The sequence below is a fragment of the Hippoglossus stenolepis genome, chromosome 16 (assembly GCF_022539355.2).
Source record: "Hippoglossus stenolepis isolate QCI-W04-F060 chromosome 16, HSTE1.2, whole genome shotgun sequence".
Classification (NCBI taxonomy): Eukaryota; Metazoa; Chordata; class Actinopteri; order Pleuronectiformes; family Pleuronectidae; genus Hippoglossus; species Hippoglossus stenolepis.
This window is the reverse complement of record NC_061498.1, coordinates 16,130,220-16,153,026: the sequence shown is the minus strand read 5'-3', so window position 1 is coordinate 16,153,026 and position 22,807 is coordinate 16,130,220. Positions and strand designations below refer to the sequence as shown.

General features: G+C 44.4%; 1 protein-coding gene across 1 annotated transcript; it reads right to left on the bottom strand.

Moving 5' to 3' along the window:
- Nucleotides 1-1,277: 1,277 nt before the first annotated feature.
- LOC118122831 (neurexophilin-1) lies at nucleotides 1,278-21,742 on the bottom strand. Its single transcript, XM_035179713.2, has 2 exons — nucleotides 21,190-21,742; nucleotides 1,278-6,557 (listed from the first exon to the last, which is right to left on the bottom strand). The coding sequence occupies exons 1-2, from the start codon at nucleotides 21,241-21,243 to the stop codon at nucleotides 5,784-5,786; spliced, it is 828 nt and encodes a 275-aa protein (XP_035035604.1). The 5' UTR covers nucleotides 21,244-21,742; the 3' UTR covers nucleotides 1,278-5,783.
- Between the last annotated feature and the right edge of the window lie 1,065 nt (nucleotides 21,743-22,807).

The following is a 22,807-nucleotide window of genomic DNA, read 5'->3' as shown; positions in this document are numbered from 1 at the left end:
TCCTCGTCTCGTCACATATTTTGTCTAGTTTTTCCAGACACGTTTCATACCTCAAGGTTATTTTTCCGAATGTCTATTTATCATTTTAAGCTTTGCACGCCTTCTCCCGCCTCCTCGTGCCATGACTAGTTATTTTCTCAATTGACTATCAGCCAGCTTCCCATTACTCATGCTGAAATGCCCTTTCCATTCTGAGGAACTTGTGCTCTTGAATTGTTTTTTTTCTCCTCGGACAACCACAAAACTTCTTGTAAGTTCTTGTTGTAAACCCTGATGCTCATTATCAATAATTGTTGCCTGCACTTTCCACCCTCTCTTTGTGTGTGCGCACGTGTCGCAGTAAGTGCGTCCATGTGCCTGTTTGACCCAGAATCCAGCTCTCACAGATTTCACATTAACCTCAATCCTGCTTTCTTCCAAATGAGATTTCTATTCTTCTGTCTGTGTGTTGACTTATTTGCCTCCCTTTCATCATCTCCGGCAAGGTTATCCTGAGGCAGGCAGCACTTTTATGGCAACAAGGGGGCGTGGGGCGGGGGGGGGTGTCGGAGGGCCGCCAGCCATGCCTTAATCGATCTTGTTTTAAAGGGATGTTGTGAGCTGAATGTTTGAACCCATCCCCTCGTTAACAATTGTCTGGGATTTAATTAAAAAAGTAGAAGGAATTTAATGTCAATTACATCTTAAAGTGAACGGGGAGTACGGAGATGTAAGAAACCGACAGCGAGAGAGTGGGGGAAAAAGAGAGAGGAGGCTAATTAGAGGATGGAGTTGTGTTCATGCATCATTCCTGCTGAAACATTTCCTTCCCCTCTCTCTCAACCCCATTTTCCTCTGTGCTCTTTTCCCCTTTTATTCCTCTCTCTCTCTCTCTCTCTCTCTCTCTCTCTCTCTCTCTCTCTCACCCCCTCTCTTTCCCTCTCTCTCTCTGCATGTATATCTGCAAGTGCCCTCAGCAAGAAAAAAATTTGTCACATCTTTCTCTCTGCCGTCGGCTCACAGTATGGGTATGCAAATATGAGAAAATAGAGACTTCAGCATTGTTGACACACTCTTCCTACACAAGAAGCACAAGCGGATATAAGAGCGGAGTCTTTTTCTCTCCAACTGAAGTGTCTTAAGTACTTCTGTGTACTTTATTGATTCTTTTTTTTTGAATGTTGAAAACCACAGTAAATGCCATCATATCATCCATACAGTATATCATCCACATGACACAGAGAAAGAAAACCATGAGGGAACAAAAAGATAAAACAGACAACCTCCACTGCATGAACCACATTTAAATACAACTTTATTCAGATCTGCAGACTTTTAGTTTTTATATATATATTTATATATATATGTATATTCTTGTTTTTGACAGTTAGTAACTATTCTCTGCCGAGTGGACCAGTGTTGCCTTGCAGTCTCTAAGGCCAAATATCCACATGTCCGTTGGCACTAGACGGGTCAACAGTAAAGCTGCTGCAGTAACAAACCGTCCATCCCACAGCAACATGACTGTCTCTGAAAGTTGGTCCAGCAGCCTTTCTGTAGCTGGCACCGGAGAGGTGGAGGAGTCTCAATGAGAGTATTGCTGTAAATCTGGGGGGGATTGGTAAGGAGCAGAGTAGGGGGCTTCTTCTCCACAGGTAGCCCAACATGTGTCCTTGTTTCTTTTCTACATGAGTTTAATGCTGTTGGCTCCTGTTGCCCAGTTCTGATCCCAACATGTGTGAGTATCCAACTTCTCTGTGGACGCACTGCAGGAGGTGGGGGGAGACGCGTGTTGAGGTTACTGGGGCGTTTCTGTGTCGGGCACTCTGTTGGCATGCTCTTGAGGAGATTTCATGTCCTCACAATCCAAGGGCTTATGCAAGACGCTTTGAACAGGAGAGAGGAAAAAAGCTAAACCAGCACATCTTAAGACTGTGTCTGTGCACGCATTTGTTTGATGGGATATAGATATAGAGAGAGAGAGAGATAGATAGAGAGGGAAGGGAGGGAGGGGTGTTCTCACAGCTGATGTTCAGTTGGCTTGGCGTTAAGCTCACGGAGATTAGCTAGCTTAGCTCAACGCTGTGTGCAGGAGGGCAGGCGGGGCAGCAATGAGGAACTACCCACTGCAGGGTTCAACGCCAGGGTATGGGGGCTAGAGAGGGTATGGAGGCTGAGGCTGCAGCCAGCAGGGTCACACACACAAGAAGGGGACAACAGCGTGAAGACTGCAGGACACATGGCTGAGCAGCATGCAGACGTCTGGAGCAGGAAGGGGCAGAGGGTGAGGGAATTAATGAACAGAGCAACAGGTAGTGGTTCACACATGCTGCTTGATGCATTATACGCACATGAAGCTTTGTATTTCATCCAGCAGTACAGGAAAAGGACCTTCAGACAAGCCAGCATCTATATTGTATGTTCCATTACAACTGTTTCAAATAAATACTAAATAAACCGTTATGCTGCTTTCAGACATGCACTGAACTCTGCAGATACTCTGGAGGAGGTACGTGTGTGAATATCCGAGGTTCTGCAGACCTTATACAAACAGGGCAGGTGGAGAAAGTCTGCAGAAATTCAGGATAATCTGATTTTTGAACACAGAAGGGGATCCCCCATTGGATTCACCTCGAGCAAGTGGGGGGGATTGATGACGCTTCTAAGGGTTGACAGATGCAAAAATGAAAAAAAAATGAAAAGAAAACAAATATCTCCTGGTGAAAAAGCGGTGTCACACTCATAGAAGACACCGGCGTAGATGTCAAGAGAGTTTGTTGTGATAAGAGCCACAGCTGAGTTATTACGTCTTTTCCTGCCTCTGTCTGCTGCACCCGGCTGCTCCACCTCTCGCATGAATAATGCGCAGGATGTGTTTCAGTTGTGAACACATCTGTGCAGTGAATCTCCCGCTGTGTTGTGCATGTGTGAAAGACAAACTGCGGGCAAACTCTGTGGCCAATACTCCAGATTTTACCCACAGGTCATGTGTGAAAAACGACTTTAGTGTGATGTGGCAGGACTCAGAATCCATCTCTACATTCTCTCTCATAGTTGGCTCTGTGATTGATGTGAGACTCTTAAGGATAAATCCTCCTTGTGAGGATCCTTGATTTTGAGACACTTCAAGTAAAAGTCGATCTTGATGGATATGTATGTGTGAGGCGGACAAGCTGGTACATATATGAAATATTGGCTGTGATAAAAAACAATACAGTCACAAGAGGAGACAGAGGCTGGACTCATGGTGATGAACAGCCTTTGTGGTGGCTGCAGCTACCAGTCCCCTGCAGATTGCACATGGAGAGGAGCTATCCCCCATCTTTAAGGCTACATCCATATTACTACAATTTTGTTTGAAAATGCATCGGATATCCCTGCCTTCCAAATTATTCCACAGTTTTACAGTTGCTAAAAAGCAGAAGTTTGGAAACACTGATGGCCCCGTTTTAGTTTGAAAACTCTAGTCTAGACGGGCAGAAACTGAGATGTTTGGAAATGATGACGTAGACACAGCCGTTTGCTGGTTGTGTCTTTTCAGTCATGATGAGGCCTTCGTGGATTTCTCAGCCTCCTATCACATAACCGGCTTCTGGAAGAAAACAACCGCAACATGGATAATCCATTACAAGCATTGTTGACCCAGTTGGCTTTACTTTCGACAACGATACAACTGTTTACATGCGTAGGCAACACGCTATTATTCAAGTCCGCAGCTAACAACCAAAGGCTTCCTGTGTCCGCAGTCAAACGCATGCCTAGTGTATATGAGTTATGATGATATAGTATAGTAGTATAGTATGGGCGAGGATTAAAACTGAAACGCAGCTCAAATGTTGTGTGGACACTGGACAGAGGTAATTTTATTTTTTAAAACGCCTTTTTACAAATGAAATCGTAGTAGCATGGATGTAGCCAAGAAGTAAGTAAAATACTTTTAGGTTTTTAAGATTTACAGGATTTTACTATCACCTTAAGTCTTGTTTTCCTTGTACTGCTCTCCTAGCACACACAGGCAAGGTGAAGGATTTAAGTCTGGCCTTATGCTTACCCCCCCCAACAGGAGGGGAGGGACCAGTCACTGCTGCACGAGTCCACCTGGGACATCCCTGCACAGCTTCAGCCAAGCGTGCACAGGCACAGATCTTGGCTGTATTCCTGATCGCGCCGTATACGAGCATCACACCCATTATCCGATATCACTGTTTAATGACTCTTCACACCTGTCTTGTGACTGTTCGTCGTTAATGAAGCAAGAAATCATTGTGTCCTTACAAGCAGCATAGCAGTAACCTCTCAGCGCACAAATGTCAGGTCACCTAATTCATTGCTCCATTGTGCACTGCTCTCCTCTGATATTGTTTGTGAGAGCGACATGAGATGGGCCAGCCAGTGGCCATTTATCTTAATGAGAGCAGTTAACTCTGAGCTGAGCTTTGGCTGCCGGCTCCGCACAAAAAACACAACAATCCTCCACGAGCGTCCTCTTATCCTCCCACCCGCTGACTTGATTTTTAGGAATGCATTTCGCCCTCTCGTTGAAACCTTAATTAGTTCTACAGGAGATTAAATTATATGTAATTATTATGATAATATTTTCATTTATTCAAGATAACGGGCCTACTTTAGTGAACACAGTATTTGTCGGGAGAGAGCAATCTCCCTCACACAGTCAAAGTTATCAAGGCGTGAAATCAGGAATCCTGACGGCAACAAAATGTAATCTTTTTCATACAGAGGGGACAATAGACGGAGCTGCATACTCTACATCTCCTTCTCCACTTTAATTAAAATAGCGCACTGAATCTCTCCCTCTCTCACTCCCCCCACCTTTCTCCCTCTCTTATGTGTGGAGGGCCAATCCTGTCTCTATGCAGAATCTAGTTATTTCCCTCACACTGAGCTTGTCTTAAGCCCTGGTCCCGAATCTTTGTTGAGCAATTGCTTTTGCTTGCAAATTTGGGATCTTTTTTCCCTCTCCCTGTCTCTTTTCCCTGTATCACTGAAAGGGAAGTGACATAACTGAAGGATATATAGTAATTGCATTCTGCAGGTAAACACTGGGACATTGTCCTGGTGGGATGCGCGGCTGTGAGGGTACATGGACAGGGTGTGAGTAAGAAGAGGAACTTTTCTTTTATGTTGTTCGGGGATTGACTTAAAAAAACATGCCCTTTAAAAAAAGAGTAGAAGCTGAATGATCCTGTGGACGGGTACACTTTACATTCACCTGCCTTTTGTGAGGAAAGCAGTGATTTGTGTTCCCTCTGGAAAGTTTGCAAGTGCAATTGTTTCCCTTACAGCATACGGTGTTAAACACCACATGATGTCTGTAATAAAGTCTGAATTTTTTATACAACTCCCCAATGACTCGTAACACAGCATTTCACGGAAAGTACTGCCTGGTGACTTTGCAGAAACAGCAACACAGTGAAGGGTGATTAAAAGGACATTGAGACAACACTGACAAATGACTTAATGGAAGAGAAAAATAGCTGGCGAGAAGTTGGTCTTTTGAAACTGGATTGAGGTAAGAATGTGTGTGGTATTTAAATTTCACTACCAGTCCATTTAACAAATGCTGCAGTTAAACATTCCCGGTGCTTCACTATCTGCATACTGTCGTTTTTGTTTTGCATATATGTTTTTACATCTTGCAGGCTACAGAGAGGGGTTTTTTGAAGATGTCTTGCTGCCACTATGGTATTAATGACTTTTGTCAGCCCTGGTTTCCTGTTGCAGTAGCGCCCATTCATCCCCCGTATCCTCTCCTCTCCCACCTCTCCTCCCCTCACACAAGTCCTCTAGCCCGAGGGCAGATAGGGCATCTCGTTATGGTAGTTGTAGTCCGGGCAAACCTTCTGCACCAGGCGGTAGTCCGTACTGTAGAAGGATATATAGATGCAGATGACCTTGAAAGGCTTGGAGCAAATCCAGGACACGTGGCTCTGAATCTGCTCCTGGAAGCAGGTCTTGGACGGGTCGTAGTTGCACAGCGAGGTGCGCTTGCTGCGATCCACCTTCTCATAGTCCACGCGGCAGTTGAAGATCTTGGAGTCCTTAGGGTAGACCACGCTCTGGCGCTCCAGGTCAAACTCCACCGCCTTGACAGGTGGCACCAGGCTGACTGAGATGTTGCCCTGGCCCGTGGAGTTATGGCGGAAGTAGACGCTGAACGTGCCGTTACCATGGTCCACAATCTTGCCGGTGATCAGCAGGTTAAGCCTCACTGTCTTGATATTGGAATAGAAGTCTCCCCAGCCAAACATCTTCTTGAACTTGCCGGTCTTAACAATTGGCCGGCGTTTGACCCTGGAGCTGGAGGCGTCCGGCTTGAGCAGGTCGCTGCCCAACATCTCCCAGAACTCCTGTTTAGAAAATTCCTGCTTGGAGAAAGGGATCGGGGAGCGGTAGGGCAGCTCCAGAGAGGTGTCATTAGCAGCTCTGCTCTTACTGTGAAGCATCCAGCGGCTCAGGGGCGAGAGGGGAGCCTGCTCGCCCAGGAGGCCCAGCGTCTTGGAGGAGTCGTCTGAAGAGCTTTTGGGGCTGGAGGACTCATCTTCTTGACCCAGGGCCACCTGGAAAGAGGAGGTTTGAGGTAAAGATTGAAAGAGAAAATAGAGAAAGAAAGTAGACAATTATTAGCAAGGTGGAAAGAAACGTGGACAGAAAACAAATTAAAGGTTTAATCGATACTTAATTTACAGTTTATACCTCTAGTGGTAGCAAGCGTGACATTCTATCAATGTTATTTATATAAATAAATGGTGGAATTTTTGCAGGCATTGCTATTATTACATTCTTTTGTTTACCTCGGCTGCGAGAGAAAATACTCCTATGTATAGTTTTCACCGAGCCGATATAATTCCCTAAGCTCACTTGTAATGGGCTCATGTGCCTCCCTTGAGCTACTGGTGGGGTCAGAGGGATCAGAGAAGAGATTCAAACAGAAAATCCACACCAAAACTGAACTCACATTAAGTGAGTTACTCCTCTGGTCTTGGGCGGTTTAATCAATACTTTATTATATTCTACAAAGGCTGTAATTCTGTAAAACAGTAAAGGCCTGTCATTAAGAAATGCTTTCCAAAGTTGTTTCTCTGACAACAGAGGTTGGAGGTTGATTTATGCACTTAGCATCCTGATGCACCAAAAGGAGCAGGATTCATCCAGCCAGTTAGAAAACAACTCATTCTCTACATTGTCAAAACTTCATTCACTCAACTCTTTCAACGTTTCCCTTTCAAACAATCTCCTTTTCACAGTAACAAAATCAGGAAAGGTCACTTGAAGATCATCCATGTAACTGGAGGATTGTTCTCATATAATAATCTACAAGGAACTAAGTGGAAAGTAGACCGAGCCTTGCTTTTTTAGTTTAAAGTGAGCACTTTGCTTCTAAAGCACTGCAGTGTGAGTACAGGAAACTATTATTGCCTCCAAAGATTTGGTCGGAGGATCAAAGTATACGAGTTGGGGGAAGGTGGGCAAGTGGTGGTGATGGTGGGGGGTGTGCAAAGAATAAAGTATAATGTCCAATTAAGATTTCCAGTGTTTTAATTAAAGAGAGAGTCTGTATCGGCACACACACAAAGCTGTCAAATGTTAACATCAAATGAGGGGCGGGGGGAGATAAGATAGCGCTGCTGTGCTCAGCAGTAGCTTTGTTAAGAGTGTGTGAATGTGAGAGCAATGAAACGGCTGATTCTTCAACAGTAATGATCTATTAGCAGGTACTGTTTGTCTAATGTGCTACGGAAGCATCCGGCATTACTACGTCCTTTCGATTTTAGCAGCGAACAAACACACACACTCACACACACACACCGTTTGTGAATTTTGAGTTGGGGTAAACGAAAACAATAAGTGATGCAAATGTGATCGGTGGGGTAAGTTTGTGTATGTGTGTGTGAGATCTACCCGCAGAGATTTTACAGCGATGCATAATGCATGCATCTGTGTCTGCGCTCTGATCCGTCGACTGTCTTGACTGCCAGAGCTTCCTTATACCGGCTTAGTCAGGATTATTAAGTCGGACTCATTTTTATTCCATTTTATGCAGGCTTTTCAAGCTCGCTCAGATTTGTTCTCTTGCACCCGAGTCAGTCAGTGATATTGATTTTCTGTCCCTCTAAAAACATGTATTTCCTTTCATAACAACGTGTATCGCATTTATACAGCCTTGCAGGGATTCACGTTAATGTGATTGTGGTCTGGTGTTTGGACTCAGATGAGCGGGCCCCCCCCTGACTTCCCCTAATCTGGCCTCATTCCCTTGTGGGTGCTGGAGGCCAGACACCGTCTCCTCTAGTTACCTATGTGCTGCTACGCTTTACTGCCGCTCAGATCCTTCAGCCTCCCCACCGGGGCCGATAACAGGGGCTGACAAGGACTCCGTCCTCTTGAATCAGATAGTTCCGATAGTTTCTTGGAGAACCTCATTAATAATGAACAAAAATTTGGAAGAGCTAAAGACATGGATTCTCATCGATCTTTTCATCAAGAGTATCTTTGTTTTTCAAGGCGGGGAGTTGAGAGCCAGGCAGGATGACTTTGATTCCTCATGGCTCTAATTGAAGGACTAGTTTGCGTTTGATATCTCCTCTCCAATGAGCCAGTGGCTCCCTGGGCATGGAGGGTAGCACTTTGCCAACCTCCCCAGATAGCACTTAAGAGCCCCTGTGGCGTCTCAACGAACAGGCCCGTTAGGGTTCTTGAAAAATATGTCACTTTTTATTTATCTGAAACTGCCCCCTTGCTTTTAAGATCCTGATCACTCTGCGAGCTCCGTCGAGCAAAAACATATCGCTAGATGCTTTGTTGAAGCTTACACATTGAGTAAAGCCTCGTCCCGCTCGCTCACACAGTCTTCATTAGAGAACCTGTGAGGCCAGGCTGAAGGAGGAGAGATGAAGAGAGCATTGTGCTACTGTTGTACAGAAGATTTAAGTGTGAGGCACCGCTGGAGTTATCACATTCACTGTGTAGCATCATTGAGAAAAGACAAATGTAAGAATGAGCTTAATATGGCTGTGCAAAAAACGGAGCCAGAGCTGTAATGATTACTGCAGTAAGAGAACACACACTGTGCAGTCCAACATGATGCTGTTTAATACAAGTGTGATTTCATTTTCTCAGGTTATCATACATGGGCTGCAGGTATGGAATTTTAACAATCGTTTGCGTGCTTTCAGACTTCAGTACATCTGGTTAGTGATGCATATTTAAGGTCATTGAAGTCACACATTATACAACAGTATATCAATAAATACTATAACAAGCACGACTTTTTCCACTGCATTATGAAAAACTGCATAGTGGTCCGAATCTCTCGCCAGTGCATTTAACAAGGACAGTATATGAGGTGTAAGATTGAACTATCAGCACCCTTCCTACTTTGACTCATGCAACGAAAGCCAATTGAAATGGTGTAAAAATATAACTGGAGTTCACTTTTGTTTTCACACTGTACATATATGCAATTTCAATCATCTACATAGTGTAACATGTTGCGTTGAAAGGCCAGTATGAAAGGCCAGACTCAGTTTGTTTTGTTTCCTGAAGCTTGGCAAGACATATCCCAGGTGTAAGTACTGTAGGGAAAGTGTGGGCGATGGGCTATCAGGTCTTAGTGAGGGGGCGGAGGTTTGGGCGGATTTTGTCATTTGTCATGTGCGCTAAGTGAGTCAGTGAAACGGCTGGAGAGGATGGGAGATGGCTGCAGGCTCTGTCGCTGCGGTAATTGTGAGTAATTCAGCCTCAGTGAGCACAGGCCCCGGGACTGTCTCCCAGCAGGGGGCTGTGGGGAGGGGGTGCAAACCTCTCAAGCCTGCCAGCTCCACAGGCAATAATCAGCCTGTTACAGTGACAGGTACACCGTCTTAACCCCCCCTTCTCCTGGTGACAGAGCCACACTGTCGGCATCATATAGCCCAGAGATCAGGGAGCCGCTTAACTGGAATCTACTCCATAACTCTCACAGAGGACTGGTGACGGACAAGTGTCTCAACCGAAGAAACAGAATTCTACAAAAAATATACTCGCACATGAGATTACACATTCAGACTAAACTTGTTGATTACCAGAAATTCTCTGGTCACACCTTCAGTGGGAGTAGTGTGTTTTGTTAACATTGTGAAAATGATTTTTATGATATTTTATAGATCAAACTTTTCATTGATTACATTGATTAATATGAATATGGACCAATTTGTCGTTTGTTAGATAATTCTTTTGGTTTCATTTCCTGCAAAAGTTTTGTTTCACTCTCAGCAGCACATTCCAGTTTGTGGTCACAGCAGGCAGCTGTTAACAGAAAATCATCTCTGAAAACCTACTGCAAACGCAGCAAGACAGATAATGTAGTGGATAACAAGCCCGATATATCCTCCAGGAACTGCTGGAGACTCAAAGAGCTAAAGGAAGAGACAATATTGGACTTAAATTCTTAAATCTAAATCTACTTATTTCAGAAATATCTGTTTGTATGTGGAATGCAGATTTTAAGAACCATTTTCACCCAGCTTCACACTTGACATGTGTATTGTTTAGGGCCCAAGGAGGTACATTGTCAAATTGGTGCAGTTTTGACACAAGAAATGTTCAATATTATTAAACTTTGATTAAACAGGCGACCAGCGCTCTGTAGCAGCAGCGGCTGGGACTCATCAATGTAAGTGACGTATATAACAACAACTGAGCTTCAGGATACTCACTTTACTTGTGCTGTGCTAGTTAATACAAATTGTACTGTTGCTCTGTAACTGCTGGATATTAACTGCTGGTACCAACTTTACTGTATTAACTTTCAAAGTCATACTATGTTATTGAAGTAATTAAGAAATATCAATCCTTAATTATATCTAGATTTATTTGACAAATTCAGCTGCCAAACACGCACAAAACTGTCTCACTACAATGGCCATGAAAAAACATTTCAAAGGTTTATCCCAACACTGTTCCCACGGACATGTTGCACTTGCAGGTCGTTTTGCTTTCACCTTCTGTCCAGTTCATCCCAAACCATTTCCACAGGGTTTAATTCTGCAGACTGTGCTGCCCTATCACACGAAGACAGGTCTAAGTTCTTCCTTTCTGATGTTGTTTGGTCATTATCCTGCTGTAGGATGATCCCTGACCAACCTGAATGTTCTCCTTTCCTCTGCTTTCATACTTTCTTCTCTTTTTTTCTGATAGATATACAGTATAATGCAGTTCTTCCTGCACCATGGTATTGTCCTAATAACACACCAGAGGGTGCAGTAACACAGTTTGCCCCAACACTGCCTTTGTACAGTCGGAGAGTTTGTAGATAATCAACAAAATATGAAAAAAAAGTGTCTCTGCAGGGAAAGTTTGCATTTAGCTTAATGTACTTAGAGGAAAACTGTAAATTAGCTGTTTTCTATCAAATAGACATAATTTCTCAGTTTTTGGTGATCCAAACCTTTTGCTGTTGATTTACCTTAGGCTGTTTACTGTTTACCTTTTTTTATGGATGCACGGTCTGGAATAAAAATGAATTGATTAATTGATCGATAGAGAGAATCTGCCTGTAGAGCCACCCAGCAGGGCTGAAAGCATGCGCACGAGGAGTCGACAATGTGCTGTCAATAAAGCACTCCGTTTCCCTCTGGCTGTTGAGTTGAAATCTTCATCTCTAATATGACATCAATTTTTAATTACACACCCAGGCAGCTAAGATTCCTTAAGTGTTCGTCGATGCTTTATTCTTTTTTTTTTTTTTTGTGCTCTGTCTCTTCTCCCCACCTCCAGATCTAATATGTTCACTGCAGGAGACTTCTCTGTTACATGATTAAAGTCTGAAAATGGCCGTGCCCTTATAACTAATTATTCTTCTGGCTAGTGTAGAAGAGGTGAGGGAGAGAAAGGTAATTTCACAAGAAACAAGCCATTTGACTCTTAATGAATAATTTACTCCGGCTTCTAGGGGGGTCACCAGAGCTTAGATCTGCAGTGGGTGAACAAACTCACTACAGTGAATCTTTTATTCTTCTCTTTTCTCGTTCATTTCTTTCTTTCTGCATCCTCCGCCTGCTTTCCCAACTCGTATTGGACAAGTTCAGTTGTGTAGTCCCAGTGGATTTGAGCTCATTTTTTATGCTCAGAGACAAGCCGGGCTCTGAATTGGCTATCAAATTTTTACATTATAAGATATCGACAAGTTGGCGGTGCGAGGACGGTGGAGGGGGAGTAGCAGGGGGGCGGTTTCTCCTCGTTTTTTCCCCAGGGGGCTGGGAGCAGGGGGCTGATGGGACAGGGCTGATTAAAGCTGCTGCTACAATATTCACTCCTGTCTTATAAAAGCTGGAGGGACACTGCAATCGTCTCATGGAGGTTCAGGTATGAAAACCTAATACTAATTTAGCAGAGGCTGTTGTTTGACGTACTGCACCTTTTCAGCACCCGCCCAAGAGATTCATATTTAATATTTGTATTCGTATGCTCTTGAGCAAGGCACTTAAATAGCTTCAGTGAAGGTACTAAGTGGCCATATCAGGTTGTGGTGAACTGCGCAGCCCTCAGCTGGTGATCTGTGACTGCCTGAATGGGCTCTTCACACTCACAGGACCACTAAAAGACAATGAATCTAGACATCTCATCATTATTGGACAGCTCTAAATCCAGCTGTGACGGGGCCTAGATTGCATGGGGGCTGACTTCTGTGACATTTACAGCTGTGCCAGATGTGTCCACATTTGTATGAACACGAGTGCATCCCCCTCATTTCATTCCATCTATTTCCCGCTTTGCAAGTTGTATGCTAGAAACTTTTAAAATACAGTTTATTGTGCACAGAGCTCAGTATCAAGTATCCAGCTGCCTATTAGCTAAAGTCAAACTTTTTTCCCCCTGTTTAGCAGCGGTCTTAAACAGATCAAACCAAATGTGATTGGGCAAGTGAAATCTGATCACAAGTGCTGAATGGTGAGACATTTGATGCACATCCTGACAACAGGTGTGAACTGCGGCGGCCTCAGATGGATTAGACACGATCGGGAAACGGCAACAGACGACGGACATTGTTCAAGCACTTAATACATCCTGCAAGGATTCAAATCTTTCCTCAACTCCAGCAGCTTTTACCTAATCATAGCTTAACTGTTGAAGGAGCAGGTTAGAAAAAGCTTGTGTATGTAATTTTTTGGGCTGGTGTGTTCATGCGCTTTGAAGTCAGAATGTGGAAATAAGCATGGACACTGTAAACAGAATGTGTTGTATGTATGTGTTTAGCTCCTTTTAAATAACACCATGACACCTCTTTACAATATTTGCGTAATGACGAAGAGCAAAGAAAAAGAGTCAGATGTGACAGGTATATAAATAACAGTATTCTCTTAGATGCCTGTGACAGATGGACATGCAGTTTGCAAGTGACAAACGCGAAACACTTGAGTTCCCATTAAATGTCATTGTTTGGAGTTAATTGTGAAATTATGTTAATTGGTTTATAAGTGATGATGCCAACAACTCTGCAACTTGCGAACCAAACACTTTACGAGTTGTTCCCACTGAAGATGGATTTCATGTGAGGTTTCCCGTCTGGAACACAGATTTCTGATTATACCAACACCATGCAAACTCAACGATGGAGTGATAGAGTTGAGATTACCACTGTTAAGCCACACGCCACCGACTAAAGTTACACCATTGATGAAACGGCCGAGGGTTAAGAGTACCCCACGTATTCTTTGACTCCCAACTTTCTTTCTTCCAAACCAGCAGACACTGGGCAGAATGCAAATATGACGTGATGGCTAATTTGTGTGTCATGGTTCCACAATAGTTTCTCACTACTCTGTTAGCTTTGCACATTGACCATACTTGGTCCAGCGGTGTGCGACTTGTTTATCCAGTCACAGTTTTAATGTGCTTCCCAACAAGCAATTTTGTGCTTATGGGTCTGCAAACGTTTGCCACATTGGCATTAACACTACAGCTCTTAATAGGATCATTGTGAGGTGGGCCTGGATAATAGCATCACTGTTCAAATTGACGTTTCCTGGAGAGATACAAGTGGAAATAATTGCTAGTTCCCGCTGCTCTATATTCTAATGCAACACATTCTCAATTCAATCCAGAAATCACTTTGGTCTGCAAGAGCTGTTCCTATTATCCATTTATTGTACTTAAAGTGCTCTTTTTCAAGCTCAGCCAAATTCCCTGATCTTTGTGGCTGCGCTGCCTGCTTTAATTGGAAACCCCCGTAAAGACCCTCAGCAAGCCTTGTCTGGACATGTCCGTCTCTGACCCTGAAAATCACTGCACCATCACTGGGCAGCATGCTGGCAAACTGCACACTCCATGTTCGCTCACGCAGAACAGACTGTTTACAGATTGCGAGAGAATTGAGAATTTAAATGGGCTGTTTCGCTCCCCGGTCTCACTCTGGCGTGGCATCCGGTCACACCACGATGAGGTCAACATGAACCGCGGAGCCTGCAACATCAGGAGAGCCTCGGTTTCCTTCGGTGTTAAGCTGACAGCCTGGTTTTCACCCTTCAAAAACACCAGTGTCCCCTGGTCCCACATCGCCTTTTCCTTATTGTTTGGCTGCCTACACATCTTGAAGCGATAACATTTTTATTCTATATTGACACATTTCGCAACAGTTTATATTTTCACAAAGCAGCACAGCAACTTTTACTAGCAGGCGCTCTCTGAAATTAAAACGTCTAATGGATTTTCTCATTCCTCTTAGTTATCCCTCTGTGTGCAACTGGAGCGCATCTTTATCTGGATCCCCTGGGAGCTACTCCTACTCATTCTACCCATGGCTACGAGTAATTTTTCTTTAAGCTGGGCACTGTAATACACCCCTCACTGTCCAAACCAGCAGAAAAAACGTCCATACATCCTTCCAGGGTCGTCTCAGTCTCCCCTGGTGTCTCCCCTCGAGCAGTGCCACAATAAACAGTGCTGGTTTTGAGCGTATTCTGTCTCTCAGCTCAGTGCTTCACCGTGAAGGGCTGTCAGTGTGCGGGGAGTGTGTTTTCTATCTGTCTCTCTCTCTCTCTGCCTGTCTGTGCTGTGGGGGGACTGGGAGCCTGACACTGGAGGAGAGCAGGGGTCCTCAGCAGGTGGTGGGGGGGAAGAGGTCCTCCTCTGGGGTCATTCACGCTGTGCTTGTGCATAACTCAAGCTGTTTTACACAACAGGCAGGAAGCTATAGAGGTTATATTACAACACCAGCAGCTCTGCTCATCCACCTCTTCTTCATGTTTATATATTGTTTGTGTGGTTGCTCATTGCTGGGTTATGTATTTGATCAATAGCCTATAAAATTGGGTTAAAACACAGTGGAAAGAATCACACAGACCCAACAGATGTGCTGACAGTTTCGATGGAAGCTATTTGGATTTTCCTCAAATGTAATTTAAGGAGAAATTTGAAGATGACAGACAACAATCATCCAATTATCTGCACAAACAAACTACTAATGGAGTGTGAAGATTGCAAATGTCCGTGAAGGCTAATGCCCTATCTCACAAGAAATTGAAAATACAAAATTCCTGTATCCGCCTGTTTATCCGGATTCGCTCTAAAATGTAATTCTTCCTTGGGTCATGCCCCCCTCTCCCCACAATTTCATGGGAATCAGTTTTCCAGTTTTTGTAATCCTGCCGAGACACACAGACAAACAAACAGCAATGATCCTTGGTGCAGGTAAATATAGAATCAGAATGAAAGGGTACAAGCTGTTGATCTGTGAAACGTTTACAACTTCAGTGAAGATGGACGACCAGATTTTAAACCAGGTCTTTACATTTCATATGTGTTTAAGATGAAATTATGTATCCATCTACTAATTCAAGAAATCTCTGCCCGTCTGTCTGACCCTGAAAATGTGGCTCGCATATCTCAATAAGCAGTTATTTTATTGGCTTCACACTTGAGATCTGTATTGTTAAGAGCGAAGGAAGTGCACTGTTGAATTTGGAGCAATTTGGACACAGGATAAGTTCAATATGAATAAACTTTGAATGAAGTGACGACCAGCGCTCTGTAGCGGTGGCGGCTGGGACTCATCAACGGAAGGGGTGTTGTCGGTCTCAACAACAGTGAAATGAGTCGAGCTCTACCGAACTTTGAATAAACTGGTAAACAGCTCTTTATGCAGCAGCGGGGACGCAGCATCATGGTTCTGTGGACTAAGTCCCGCAGCCGGTCTTTACTTGCTGTGGCTAAATTACTGCAGGTCAAATTTACAGTTTCAGAAAGAAAACTGCAACCAGGATTCCCACAGGCCAAACAACCCATTCCAAACAGGCAGTTTTAGAACAGGCACTGCACTAGTAAACTGACGGTGACGGTGGGATGTTTGGCTTATTTGTCCCCTGGATGAATGGCTAACAAGGGAAGTGCTGCTGATTGTGCTACTGATCATGAAAAAGCCACGACCCGATAATGGTCCCTCTCACATCAGCCCTTTATGATCCATCATGCACTCACAGTGGAAAGTCGAGGACAGATGCCATCAGCACAATAAACTGTTCAGTCTGCTTCCACTGAGGGGTTGAAGCCAAACCCTCCCTTATGTTAGAAATTTGACAATTATGAATGACTTGTGTGTTTCTGGCTCCCGTATGGGACATGGGGAGGAGGAGGAGGAGGGTATAAGCTCATGAGCCCTGACATGCAGATTGCAACGATGTAGGCAAAGAAAACTTGTATTCACCCTGCTGCTGCTGTATAACATTTTTGTCTCCATGCAATATTTGCTGTTTCAGACATTGAGGTTTTTTTCTATTTTCCTTTCAGTATGGAGGTGGTATTTCTGCCTAGCCGGGGATGTATCTGGGCGGACAAGGTCAGCGACCCTGCGAGGAGGACAGGTATCTAAAAAACATGAATCTAAGACTTTGTGACAGGCCAAAATGGAGAGAGAAGGCTGATGTGGTTAGAATTAGTGTTCCAAGGCCTCTGCTTTTTAACCTTACACACAAATCTTCAGTGTGTGTGTGCAGTGTGTGTGTGCAGTGTTGCACCATGCTGTCTGCTGGTGTTCCAGGCAAAATACTGGCAGTTTGCTTCTTCGATCAAATGCCTTTTGCTGTCCCAGTTGTTGTGCTGCCATGCTGTGATTCAAGTGTGTGCTCTGTGGTGTACGGACTAATCACAATCTCTTCTTTGTTATTAAATGGAGTTGGGCATCGTGCAGCTTCGAGAATAAGAACATTTGTTTTTAATGGATGTGCCATGTTAAATATGTAAGTGTTTCCTTGCTGGTGGCAAAGTCAAATGGAGGTTGATGGCAAAAGTTTAGAAATGCAAAAAGTGGCAGCGCTTGGTGCTAATTTGTGGATGTGGAATAATTCAAGTGTCGTGTTTTCTTTACAGTTTGAAATGACCTCGGCACAGAAAAAGAGTGGGGCATGTAAACCTTGGAATTTGAAAGAGCGTCTACAGTGAAAGTCTTTTTGCAAAGAGTGACATTTTTTGCCCAGCTACTTTGGAGAAATCCAGTTTTTCAAGCATAATGGCCAGTGTCTGTGTTTGTACTGAAGGCAATAAGAGGCTGCATAATGCGGTCCTGGGTCTCATTGCCACGGAGATGCTACCTCAGGCCCTTCCCTGAGAGAGAATATTTGTATGATAGAGCATCTGCGAGCTCATGGTGAGCGCGTATGAAGAGCCGAGCTCCTGCATCCCCTGTGTTCTTTACCACATGAAGGTTGCAGCGCACGCAAGGTCCGAATTAATAAAGCTGCTCTTTTGTTGGCTAAGAGGAAAATCTTATTTCTACAAAAAGTGGGGTGATTGTGGGATAATTGCAGGGGGGGCAGGGAGTCCACAGTTCACTGGAGCAGTCGAGTTCAATGCCCTGTGCGAACACACTTCATTCTCCTTCTGGTAGTTAGTGCAGGAGGAAGAGTGCACACACTCACCCCACCCCTCTCAGATTCGATGAGGGGCCTCAGATTGTCAACCTGCACCATTAAGGCTCGGTTCTGCCGTTGTAATTATATCTGGATTAACGTGTAGTTTCTTGGATGTTTTGTGTGCAAAAAGAAGAAAGAACCTGTCATGACTGTCAATGAGGCGTTTAAACCTCTGAGGCAGATGTATAACGTATTCTTTTTTAGCACTTTATCTTCACCCACTCTCACTTCCTCTCTTTCCTTCACCCTAACACCACTCCGCACCGGCTCTGTCTATTTCTAGTGCGCCGAACAGTGTTCTATAGGCACCTGTCTCTCCCCTGCGTGCAGTGTGAGCGCAGTTCACCCAACATCTGCTGCATCTGTTTAGTGATGGATAGAGTCCTTAAAAAAACTGTTATGTTTATCGAATCATCATTTGAGTAATTTTTCAAGCAAAAATGCCAACCATTTGATGGTTGCAGCTTCTCAAGTGTGACACCTCGCTGCTTCTCTTTGCCTTACTTACTGTAAACTGAACGTATTTGAGTGCTGGACTCGTGATCAGACGAAGAAAGCAGTTTGAAGACGTCACCGTGGCGATCTGTAGAAAAGGCTGATGGGTATTTTTCAGTTTTTCTGACATTTTGAAGACAACACGATTAATTGAAAGCCGATTAAGAAGTGATGCAACATATTTCACAGTGTGGCTCCGCTTAACAGCTGACTGCCATGACCGCCACTCACAAGGACAGCGAAAGGTCTCAAAATATCAAAATGTCCCCCGAAACATTCCACACATTATTCTCTTGAAATGTGCACATTAGCTGTTCAGTTGACTGAAGCACATCCAGTCAGCTCGCCGAGACGCCGATGAAAAATAATTCCAATCGCTGCCAAAAAATAAACATAATTTCTCAATCAGTCAATTATACAGCTGAGATGGTTTATATCGTTCATAACCTTCCATTCGAATACAGAGAATAATTAACATTTGAAACACATCATTCATCATATAAACAACAACCGGAGTGGCACCTTGTGTTAATAGTCATCTGTATTAGTAGCCATTTGCAAAAGCTCCCTCGAGACCTAAATCTATCCGCGAATTGCGGCGCTATTACAACAGAAAATCATCCAAATCGAATTTTTAATGCATAGTAGGCTTATGCGATTATTCATCACGCTCCACTGCAAAGTAAAAAAGTTACTTAATTCATTAATTGCTCCATAATTTATCAATGTCACGGGGCTAATGAATTACCCAAGATCTCCTGCTGAGGGATGTCATGTACGTTTTTCATAGATACATGGTCTTGGAGGTGGGGGTGAGGGGGGTGGGGGTTAGCTCCAATTAATTTCATCATCATTAGCCACAGACCTTCTGGGTTACAATAGGCTGTAGCCCTGCAGCTCACAAAACGCTCGCAGAACCCAGACAACACAGAAGTGCTTGTTAAGCCTATTATCCCACACTCTTGTATCTAGTTATACAATGGCTGAAAAGGCGCTCACCCCCCACCCCCCATATTTTAATTCGGCGTGTGGTCTCTTCTTTCTCAGATCAGTTGAAACCGCTCCAAACAAATCCTGAGTGTGTGTGTTCAGTCACTCCCAACCGCTGTCTGTCAGACCTCAAGTCGCCAAAAAGGCCCATTACTCGAGCACCTCCTGAGTATGAAATCCACAAGGTCATCCCCGAGGAGACGCCGACACAAACGGCTGCATCAAACAGCCATTCAACCTCACATGAAGATTTCCACTGCACTTATGTGTGTTTCTTTTTCTTTCTTTTTTTTTGGAGCCTGCTCATTTCATGGGCCCTGTGATGAGCGAGCTGCTCAGCCCAGGGCTTTGGGGGGTAGATGGATGTTTTCAAGTTTCCTCATGTGAATCAAGAGCAGATTTCTCATTAAAGGCTGCTTTTTAATAAATCGGCGAGCTACATGAAAGAGGAGGGGATGATCCAAATTTGATTGTCAGGTTGTTGGACAGAGGCGGTTGATGTTTACACATCTGGTGGAGCAGGTCAGCGAGGAGCCCTCCTCAGGGTAAAATATACACTGAAAAGTTGTAGTGCTTGATTTCTTTCTGTTAATTAGCTCAGTTAGAGAACAGAGGGCGGCGATGAGAGCTTTTTCTCTCCCTACCTACAGTTTTAACTCTGTTTTTAATTATATCAGTCACGAAGGTGAGATTAGTTGCTAAGTGCAAACAGTCTAAACGTGCTTGAAAAGTGCAATGTGGTAACTTCTGTTATTACCTGGTGCTATGCAAATAAAAATGAACTGACTTGACTTCATTCCTCAGGGAAAAGACACGTTTGTCCCCTTTTTCTGTGACGGAAAATATCCCACATCTGCTTATAGATTCTGCTGTAGATCTCCACACAGTACAGACACATGGCCATTACCCTGCGAGCTTAGTGTGCAAATAAATGTGATAATAACAACAGAACTAATATGTTGTGACTCATGAGAATTCTTTATTATTATTATTTTTAGTAGTAGTAGTAGTAGTAGTAGTAGTATCATGTATTTTAATATGTATTTTAAGTAAACCCACTCTAGACAAATATTTTTTGTTAGGACATAATATTTAATTAAGTATATTTATTTAATACATATTCAAGTCGTGAAAGCGTTTAAATTATATTCTAAAATACTTTTGCAGTGTTATAGTGTGTATTAGTGTAATGGGAGTTTTGGCTGAAAACGGAGGATTACACCTGCCTGCACTTATATCCATGAATGATCTTTTCGTGATTATTATCATTTCCGTGCACAGTTACAGTCACAGTTAACCATGATTTGTAGTTTATAAAGATGAACGTGGCCGCAATTACGCACGGAGTAAATGAGGCTGGTGACGGACACCGGCGGCACAACGCGCTCCGCACGCTCCCTGCACATGTGTCCGCTGGGAATTGTAATAGTGCACATGTCGTAGCTGAACCGAGCGAGGTCAAAGTGAATATTACTGTCTTAATAATCATAACATGCGCAAAAAATACCAGACAACAACAGAGATGCGCATGGAAGCGCAGAGCACAATTGGTGTGAATTATCTCTGCATCAAGAGGCAAAGAGATCCAAACCATCGTGATTCTAGTGTCCGTTCACCGTCCTCACATGCCGCTCCACACTATTTTACTCTACTTATGTCGGCGAGTTGAGAAGTTTTAGGCGCAAACGGGATGCAGGCACCTTTCCGTGCCTCGTGACGCAGGGATGAATTGTGCGTTATATGGGTATTTTGGTAACAGGGTAATGTGGAGAAAGATGTGCGTGTGTGTGACACTTTTCGCCCACTCCCACTGTTTCCTTACCAAACACGCGGTTCCGTTGAGGAGGAGCAGGATGAAGCCGCGGTTGGGGTGCATCGTTCCGGCGCGTAAAACCCACAGCTCCCCCTCTCCGGTCGCAAAAAAAGAAGAGATAAAAAAAAACTCCCTCACGCGGGCTTTCCCTGCTTCAGGACGATGCTCTTCCTCCGGCACCGGTTCCCTCTCGGCTGACGCACGGTCCCATGTCCAAGGCAGACTCAAGTGCTGCTCCCACAAACATGAAAACCCGCTGGAAACCACTTGGAGTGTCCCCCCCTCAACCTTCTTTTGTCAGTTTTTGTTTTTATCCCCCCCACAATCCTGGGTTTGAGTCACATTAGTTGGTGAGTGAGAAATCCATATGCGGTTGGCTGTTCTCATCCATGCAGAACAAATAAAAGAGATCCCAGCTCAGAGTGGAATGGGTTGACTGGGAGATGGGTAGATCACATCTGGTCCTCGGTACCAGTGGAGATCCTGGAGGGATGGAGCCGCTGCCTCCTGCACAAACTGAAGCGACGCTGAGACTGGCAAGAGCTGAACACACGTTTTAACAGTTCCCTCTCTCTCTCTCTCCCTCAGTGTGTGTGAGTGTGTGTGTGTGAGTGTGTGTGTGTGTGTGTGTGTGCCTCTCCCCTTTTCTCTCACCACATATCTCTTTTCTCTCTCTACCCCCCTCCCCTTTTCTCCGTCTCTCTCCACCTGTCCAGCATCTCCCCTCTTCTCTCTTTCATTCACGTTCTCTAATTTATCCTGCATATGATCAAATAATAAACAACCAGTAGCCAAATAGCAATAAACATCTGTTCCACTTGTATTAGTGCCTCTCCCCCTCCTTTCGAATCCCTCACCAATATTCCAGACACCGGTTTCTCAGCCCACAACAGCCTGCCTCACTTACCCAACTTGGTGGGTATTTGTCACCGCCACGCCGGCCTGTCAGTGAATATCCTCACCACTGTGGGTGGGTGAAAACCATTGATTGGGAAAGACTGGGTCTGTTTTCACACCGCGCTTGTCACAACAACAACTCCAATGTCATGTGGTAACCGAGGACGTGAGAGCTGGTGGGAATGGGGTTTTGCAGCTGCAGGAGTTTGTCCCGAAGCCTCATCCTCATGCACGCTGTCACATCAAGCAGGTTTACAATCAGATTGGTTTGTCCTCCCCCAGGGGCCCAGGCGCTGATCCGCGGCCCCCGCTGAACAGTATCGACGCACGCCGTGAGTACCGATGAACCGGTGACCGTCACCTTAGTGGGGTGTGATTAATAAAGACTTCCCTGCAATAACGCATAGTTCATTAGGAGCAGGTTAATGAACTGAGATGCACGATACCACCACCACGCAGGTCCCCTGGCTCGCAACAGCTCCATTTGTGCTTAATTAGACTCTTAGATGAGCTTCACTCTCTCCGTCCATCTCTCTCTCTTCTTTTTCCATCCCTTCCCCTCTCTCTCTCTAACCCCTCATCTATCTGACGGGCAGCTGAGGAGACGACCTGCTCTGAATCTTTGTATCAGGCCAGAACCTTTTCTGTCAGTGCTGCTTCGTCTTGGATCAACATATTTAAAACCGTGTTGATCCAGTGGGTGGTTTTTTTTGTCTGCACCTGCTAATAA